This window comes from Petaurus breviceps, unplaced genomic scaffold (genome assembly GCF_028583685.1).
Source record: "Petaurus breviceps papuanus isolate PSGF00001 unplaced genomic scaffold, PetGlider_PUasm1.0 419, whole genome shotgun sequence".
NCBI lineage: Eukaryota > Metazoa > Chordata > Mammalia > Diprotodontia > Petauridae > Petaurus > Petaurus breviceps.
In genome coordinates, this window is record NW_027186324.1 from 7405532 (window position 1) to 7414408 (window position 8877).

At 37.3% G+C, this 8877-nt stretch overlaps 1 protein-coding gene and 1 long non-coding RNA gene across 7 annotated transcripts in view; one reads left to right on the top strand and one right to left on the bottom strand.

The window, feature by feature from the left end:
- The window catches only part of LOC138171229 (uncharacterized), a 139089-nt gene that overhangs the window by 6448 nt on the left and 123764 nt on the right, over positions 1–8877 (top strand). The gene's annotated exons all lie outside the window — the stretch shown is intronic.
- Positions 527–8877, bottom strand: part of VEGFD (vascular endothelial growth factor D) — an 80501-nt gene continuing 72150 nt past the window's right edge. For all 3 annotated transcript variants that reach the window (XM_069100658.1, XM_069100659.1, XM_069100660.1), the window contains exons 5-7: positions 8025–8125; positions 3902–4097; positions 527–3042 (exon numbers count right to left, since the gene is read on the bottom strand). In XM_069100658.1, coding sequence (XP_068956759.1) covers positions 2922–3042; positions 3902–4097; positions 8025–8125 — 418 coding nt within the window. In that variant the 3' untranslated portion in view covers positions 527–2921. The remainder of the gene's footprint in view (positions 3043–3901; positions 4098–8024; positions 8126–8877) is intronic.

Consider the following 8877-nt stretch of genomic DNA (forward strand, 5'->3'; position numbering starts at 1 on the left):
TAGTGCATAAGTTTATTCTCAAGTATATTTTGTTATTATTTCCTAGTTCATGCTTGAGCCTTTACAGTTTTATTCTTTTTCCCAATTATCTTCATTGCTACAGTCATATTTTTATATACTGCCTAAAAGAAAGACGGGGGGGAAAATCAAAGAAAGTTTCTATATTTGAGAATTAAGAAATTTTTAAGAGTTACTTTCTCTCTTTGAAATCTGTGGCTATGCCCATAGATCCCAGACTGCATTGCATGGGCTGCACTGCATTCTAAGGCACCAAAGTGAAGTCTCAGGGGTACCATGGGATATTTTCTACTTTCAAGGGAAACCCAGTGATGCTTGAGCATATCAGATACTACTGTACTAGTTTGAGGTAATTCAGAGTTTCAACATTAGATCGTATTACTTTCCTTTTGATAACATTCTCAAATGTTTGAGATTTGTTTTTGCTTATTTGTACTCTCAAGTATGCCAGTAAATTTTTTTGAATTTTCTTATTTTTGTGAAGCTGGGTTTTTAGAGGTTGCCATGATTGAAAAAAAAAAAAAGGCAAACAGGAAATGAGGGTGATGTCCGATCCGATGCCAATAAGTTGTACAGTGCTCAATAAATACATACATCCTATCAGTAAGTAATTGTAGTTATCAAAAAATGAAATAAAATATTATTTTTTCTTTCAATTTATGGGTATTTTTTGAATAGCTGCTAAGATGTTAGTATATGAATACTTACTAAGTTGTTTAGAGCTAACTACTTAGAACTAATAGAACTGTTATTTCTTTTGGTCTATGGGTACTGTGAAAAAATTACTGAGACACTAAAGGTAACATGAACTAAGAAAGTTTGGGAATTTCCAGACTACCTTTTACAGTGAAGCCCTTCAGGATTATACTCTATAAAAGGGTAGAAAACATTTCCTATGCCCATCTTTCCATTTTGCCTTGTAAATTTTAATACTGTTTCATGTAATTAAAAAATTAATGACAGGAGAGCTACATGATCTGTGATTCTAAAAGAAAGATACATAGGGAAAACTATCAGGAATTAGCTAAGCTAGATATAGATAGATACATATATATTTGCTTTTGTTTAATTTTTTGAGATAGATATATACATACATAAATTAAACATATAAAGAGAGAAGACAGAGAGACAGAGTTTAGTTTTGTTTAATTTTTTGAGACTGGATTTCCCTATGTTGCCTAGGATGGAAGTCCAATGACTACTCATGGGCCTGATTCTAGTACTGTTTGACTTACAAGCTTTAACCTGCCCCTTTTTTGTTTTCCTCTCTCTTTCTCTGCTTGTTTGCAGGGTTGTGCTTAGTCAGCCTCCACTCCCTTCACTCCCAGGGGCTAACAATATTGGCACCAGACTTAATGTAGTCACTAATCGGCTTTAGCCTCACTACAACTCAAAACTCCCAAATTCAAATGATCTACCACCTTCAACCTCTCCCAGTAGTTAGGATTACAGATATGCACCACCATGCCCTGCCAGCTGATACGATTTTGAGAAAGTCAAACATTAACTTCTACGACTAATGCGCCATAACCTTTATAAATCTTTCTATGTCATATTTAATGGAATAAATTGCCTACATCAACATTTATTAAATTAACTTTGTAGTAAGAGGCAGTGTAGGGAGTTAAAGAGAAGTGGGAAAAAACCCACAAACTTGTCCCTCAAGGATAACTATTTCAGAATTATGGTAAATGCTAGATGTAACCCCATTTGTCTGATAGAAGAAGCAGTACCACTACCTTTTTTTGTACTTGTTGACCAGGTTTGTCCTAGAATAAATCTAGCTAGGAAAAGGACCAGACTATAATTTAGGTCCTAGGTATCCTCATATTAGGTCAATACTCTCTAGGACCTTGAGTAGATGCCTAGAATAGAAAAATTTCACAAATACTCATATGCATATCTTCTTTGAGGATTTCATGGCTTTTATCTCTGATTCAATGAGTTCATTATTTCATCTATTTCTTCCCTTATACCACAGTTGGCATAGGGAAGCTTTAAGTGCTTGCTGCAACTCTTGGAAGAAGTAGGGGCATAAAAAAAAAAAAAAGGTTGACAGACCCAGAAGAAAATTAAGTATCAGGACAAAAACTGAGTGCTTAGAACTGGGGGAGAATGGTATTACATCACAGAATCATAGTCCTTAGAAATTATCTAATCCAGGGGTTTTTAACCTGGGGTCTCTGAACTTTAAAAAAATATATAACAGTATTTCGATATAACTGGTTTCCTTTGTAATTCTATGTATTCTGTTTTATGAGGAGGAATCCATAGGTTTCACGAGATTGCAAGAGGTCCATGACATGGAAAAGATTAAGAACATAAAATCTAGTTCAGTTGCCTTATTTTAGAACTGGGAAAACTGTTATAATACATTAGATTATGTAGTGTGAAAAACTGATGTATGTATTTACTTAAATATATTTAAATATGATACATCAGGCAGTGGTTCAACAAACTCAATAATCAAAAACTGGACAGTAGATCAAAAATTCAGTGCTAAACATATTACAAATCAAGTTCTGCACAAGAGAGAATCAGAGTATTTCACAAAAATTGTAGTTAGCAAAGGTTTGGTCCATTTTCCTTAACAGTTGGTATAGTAACTGTCACTCCATTGCAAATTATCCAATTTGTTCCTTATAAAAAAAAAAAACCTCTAAGTAGGGTCTTTCTCCAGTCCTTCATCCCCATAAGCATCCCTTCTGGCATTGGACAATTACTAGTGTCCCAGTGAATCCATTCCTGGCAGTTTATTTAATGGATTAGATAAATGTGGGCTTGTTTCACTCTTGCTAAGTGAAGTAGATGTTGCCTCATTTTTTAACATTTGGAAAGTGACAGCAGCATGCTGTTTACAAAAACCCGAAAAGGTAGGGGTTGGGAGAGGGATACAAATTGTATCAAGGATTTTCTCTGCCATGGAGACCATGGGAGCCTTTTCTGTCCCTCAGAAAGCGGCAGTGCCTTGCGCATTTTCCATTTATACATGTTCTGGTGTGAAAAGGGCATCTGTCCTCACAGCTGTTAATAAAAAAGAAAATAAGAGCCATGACAACTCAGGATCAAAGTCTACATTCAAAGGAATCAAATCCCAACTAGTTGAAGCTTCTTGCTGCATAATTTAAAAATTATCTTCAACTGGCTTTTTCTAACTTTCATTTTTCTTTATATACTTGCCAAGTACTTGTCTAAAATATTAATATCTAAACCTTTAATAGCCAAACCTATATATTTCAGAAGCAACATAACTAACAATCTGGTCTACTCATTTTTATCATTTGTTGCTTCATAATATGAATCAATTGGTTCTCCTTCCCTTAAAAAAGTTTACAAGCACAAGGCACGTGGATACATGGAAACAAGTCAATGCTTTTTCAAGTTTTTAATCATCAATTATCTGTTTATACAAACCTGATCTATGCTGCCGATTCGGAATTAAAAATATACTGAGTAAAGCTTTCTTGGTTTCTCAATTCAACACAATAACATGGGAGTCTGAGAATTCATTCCTGTCAAGGGTTTACTGTATGCAATAAGTGATGCTCTAGTAACCTATACAAATGACAGGAACTGAGAAGAATTTGATTCAATCAAAAGACTTGTTATTTTAAAAACTAGTGATAGTACCATATAATGCACTTTCTCTGCAGCTAATAGTCTTATAATACCCTGGGAAGGTTAAATAATTTGCCTGAGGTTGCTGGGATATGCAGAATTTGAACCTGTGCCTTCCTGGTCCAAAGGTTTCTCTTCTATCTACTATGAATTGGCTCCCTCTCAGTCTCTGAGAAAACTTGACTCAAGAAGTATTACTCAATCAAAAGAACAGTTTCTTTGAAGACTACTAAATAAAAGCATAGCAGTCATGGAAAGTACTCACCTGCAGGTGTCTGGGTGGAATATCTTTTGCTTCTGACAACAACTCTCCAGACTTTCTCGGCATTCAAAGCAACTGCAGTTCTCTGGATTTTGAATAAGATGATCAGGACAAGGCATTTTACAGACACATTCACAGTGGTCCTCGTCCAACTTCCTATGGGGCCCACAAATAGCCTGTTCCTGTAGATGGGAGTGCTCTAAATAGGAAGAGAAAGATATGGATAGAATATCTACAGATGAGTTCCTTGGGTACTGGTTTTTGTTTTTCCCTGTGAAGTCTTAAAAAACAAACACTACCACCTTAGATTAACTAATGGACAGGGTTCTGATGAGGGATGGCTCACAATAGGTTCAGCAGGAACTCTGACCAGAAAGCCTGCTATTCAGTCTGGAAAGAATTCAGCCCAAGCCAACTTGGAGTCAGAGTTGTAAAAGTTTATTGTATGCTTTGCAGCAGGCAAGGGTCCTTAGGGGACCTGCAAGTTTATTGTTAGGCTGTACATCAGGCAAGAGTCCTTTTTAGGGCACCTGCAACCTTAAAGGGGTAGAATTAAGGTTTTTATAGAATAATCCATAGTAGAACCCACGCCAATTATGCTAACTAGGTGATTAAGGGTGGGATTAGGGAGGAGTTAAGGTGGGGCCAGTGTTTAAAGGGACATGTACTTTTAATGTAACTGTGCAGGTGTATTGCGCATAATTAACTGAGAAAAAGCCCAAGGGGGGGGGCTACCTGGAAGTGTGGTTTTAGGCTTGAAACATCACTAAGTCAGCTAGCGGTCAAGGGCTGATGGAGAAGTGCCCAGTCTGCCACCCATCAGTGTCATATTTGACAAGATTGATGTCTGGGAACCAAGGCTAATAGAGACTCAGTGTGTGGATCATAGGCTAAGGAGTTAACCCAGAGATAGGGTCCTGAAGGATTCATGGAGGCAGCCAAGGAGTCAACCTAGAGATAGGGGATTGAAGGATTCATGGGGGCAGCAGGACACCACACAAGGGGGAGATAATAGTTGCCTAAGCTGGAATGTTTATAGATACTTTTGTGAAGGATTCATACGTGTAGCTTGTCACTGTTCCAAGCTGAGATAAACAATTCGTGAGTTGTTGTTGGGCAGAGTTAATGCTCTGAAGCTGGGGGGGGGGCAGTGATTTTACAAACTGGTTTTACAATTTGGTGTTACAGACGGATGTTACAAATATAGATCCCAAGCATCCTATCAGTTCCAGTCTTGAAATCAAAAGACCTGAATTCAACTTCTAGTACAGGTCCTTATTACTTACTGTTTTTTAGTTACTCTCTGCTCCAATCCATCCCTCACTCAGCTGCTAAAGTGATTTTCTAACAGTGAAGATCTGACCATGTCGTCCCACTACTCAATAAGCACAAAAACTCCTCTCTTTGTCATTCAAAGCTCTTCATAATCTGCCCTCTCCCCACCTTTTCAGTTTTTCTATCCTTTACTCCCTTCTGAGCACTCTATGAGCCAGCTACATTCGACTATTTGCTTTTATTTGCATGGACGATACACCATTTCCCACTACTTTGCTTTTTCACTGGTCGTTTCTCTGTTCCTGCAACACTCTCCCTCTTTCTTCAAAACTCAGCTTAAGGCTTACTTTCTTCAGGAGACCTCTTCTGGTCTGTTTTTCCCCCAACTCCTCCAGCTACTAGGGTCTTTCTAAGATTACCGTCCATCTATTCTGTATATATCTTGTATATACCTAGTTATTTATGTTTTCTCCGCCATTAGAATGTGAATTCTTTGAGGACAAAGACTGTTTTTACCTTTCTTTGTAGTTGTGGGCACATATGCACTTAATAAAATACTTGTCATCTCATTATTAGCCATATGAACAACAAATAGATGAAAAAATTGGAAAATTTAAAGATCTTTTTAAAAATGTAAAATTTTAAATCTTAAAATAATTTAAAATCTAAAAAATTAATTTAAAATTTAAAAATCTTAAAGATCTTTTCCTCTTCAGAGAAGATGAGCCAGCACATTTACATTTGGACTCTGTCATCATAGTTTTAATGTAGGCCCCCCGGGGTGGGGGGGAGATGGGGGAGGGTAAATAGCCCTGAAAAATGGAAATCTACCAAAGATTTAAAGATCGTCTGGACTGTCTGCCTCTCGCCTTCCCTCCACCCCCCCCCAACTCCAGAAAGCAGAAACTATTTCATTTTTTTAAAATTTTGTATATGGTGTGATTAGACCATCTACAGAGAAAGGAAGTCCCTGTTAGAGGTGACTCAATTGTGAGGGCAGGGAGGAATCTTTTCTCCAGATAGAGGAAAGAAGGGTGATACCAAAGGCATAGGGGAAACCTCAGACATTATTGTTGCCTTAAAAAAAGGTGACTGAGAGAATATAAAAAATATTTTACCATTTTCCTGCTTTTTCATCTCTAATATTAAGAGAAGTCTACACAGATATTGATGGCATTCTTTACGGACATGTGAGATGAGAACAAGGAGGCTTTGTGGAGCACATTCTGCAGAAGTCCACATCTTTACAGTCACACAATTAAATGGAAGGCATAGAAAATACGAGATAGTGTTTGAGTTTGGGTTTGGGCTTTTTTTGAATAGTAAATTCTTCCGCCCTTTTTAGGATCTCATGTAAAACAATGAATATGAGAACAGATCTATCCAAGAACTAGGGATATAATGACTAACAAAAAACATTGTTAACCCCAAGGAGCTTACATGTACAACATATAGTGGATAAATATAGACAGTTGCCAAATCTGTACAAATGTTTGCTTACAGATGAATATTTTCTGTTGTTGTTTAGTCATTTTTTAGATGTGTCTGACCTTTTGTGACCCCATTTGGGATTTTCTTGTCAATGACAATGGAGTGGTTTGCCAATTCCTTCTCCAGCTCAATTTACAGATAAGGAAACTAAGCCAAATAGGGTTAAGTGACCTGTATGAGGCCAGATGAGTTTTCCTGACTCCATGCCCAGCACTTAATCCTCTGCACCACCTAGCTGCCCCTATAGATAAATACATACAAGAGAATTTGAGGGGTAGGTAGTAAGCACTATCAGAGAAGCGGATCAGGGAAGGCTCCCTGTGGAAACGGTGTACAGGTTTCATCTTGATATTCTAAGGGGCAAAGGGAGTACCATCCAGACATGGCACAGACTGTGAAAGAAAGGAGAGGGAAGAGTACCCAGAGGACCTATTCATTTCAAGTCTTTTCAGTTATTTTTCTTTTTACATTAATGATAAATACCAACATTTAGAATGTTATGGGATATTTGTTCCATCAGTTTGGTATTAATTCAACAATAAATATTTATGAAGCACCAGCTGTGTACAGAACCCAATGCCAAGTTTTGAAGAATTAGAAAGTCTACGCTGCCCCATTTTCTAGGAGCTCATACTTTTTTAGGGACAAGTGACCAATACCGATAGTAGTACCTTTATTATCACTGTTACCAAGGTATAAATAACTTGACAGATAGTTTGCTGATTATTTGGGGTTCCCAAGGTTCTTTGAGTTGATTTTTTGCTGTTCTTATGGAGGTCATTGATAAACTACAGCGCTCAAACTGTATGATCATTTTTTCATTCTTCTATGCCACAACAAATTGCTTTGGGAATTCAAACCCAAAACACATGAATTTGGTATTAATTAAGCAACAGATATTTATGAAGTACCAAGTGTGCACAGAGCACTATGCCAGACCTGGAAGACATGAATTTTACAGCCAAATGTTTTAGGCCAAAAACCCCTAGAATCATGGTTTATGAGTTATGAGGATGGCTCACATCCCAATTCCCAGTATCAATGTTTTCCTCTTAATTTAACTTTCTACATAATTACTGCTGTTTCCTATTATTTTTTGCTTTTACAAGTTATTGGCAAATTTTAGCATGATGCAGTTGAGAGAAACCAGGAAGCCAAGAATGCTCTATATGCTATGCCTCTTGACATGGGCATAGCTGTCTCAGTGAACTGTAGTCTATATAGTATTTGATTTTGAAATGTTCTTCATGGAAGAATACTTTCCAATATCAGAGACCATTTTTATAGGACTCTCTAAACTATCTGTAAGTTGAAGAAACAAAGAGAAAGAAATTTGTATTATTACTGATGTCATCATTACCTTCCATCCCATTGAGAGGACTCTCTTCCTGTGTGACACACTTACATTTATTGCTATCCCATGTCAATTCACTTGGACACACTTTCTTGGTGTTGGGACAACTGAAGAAACAACAACAATGAATTAGTTTTAGATGTTTACAGCAATAATCATTCAAGCAGACGGAAAACACTTTACACATTTGAATAATTTGTCTTTAGCCAATATCTTATCATCAGAAAAAATAGTTCTGTAGGAAATATAGAAAATAAACTATGTGAGCATATGTAATGGAAATGCAAATTTAAAGATCTTCCCTGCCCCTAGGCTAAAGTGCACCTGAAGCCTGGGGTGGGAGGCTTGTTTTTCAGTAGATACTTTTTGATTGGCCAGTGAGTCAATAAGGTTTTTACATTCTCTGAGCCAGGAGAAGGCTATATAAGCCCTGATGTGAGGCTTTGTTTTGGGGCTCACTTTGAGAAGTGTTCTGTGATTTGATCAGATGAGACTCTGGGAAGCCGTTGTTGAGAGCCCCCCTGGCTTTAAAAAACCCAGATGTTGATTTGGTATGGATGTAATGGTTGGACAGTTTGAAAATGTCTGCTTGATCTGTTTCTGTCTTGATAATTCTGTCTGTATACTCTGAAGTTCGGGGTGCTGACCTTTTTCCCCTGAACTAGGTAAATGATACATATGTGACTGATTAAAGTAAGCTTGTTAACCCATTTTGAGTTGCTTTCCTTTAACAAAGTAGATCTAAGAACCTGTGTTGGCAGACACTCTGGGGATGCTGGGATGCTTGCTGATACAGCATAGTAACAGGAGTATGTGTGTGTGTGTGTGTGTGTGTGTGTGTGTGTGTGTGTGTGTGTGT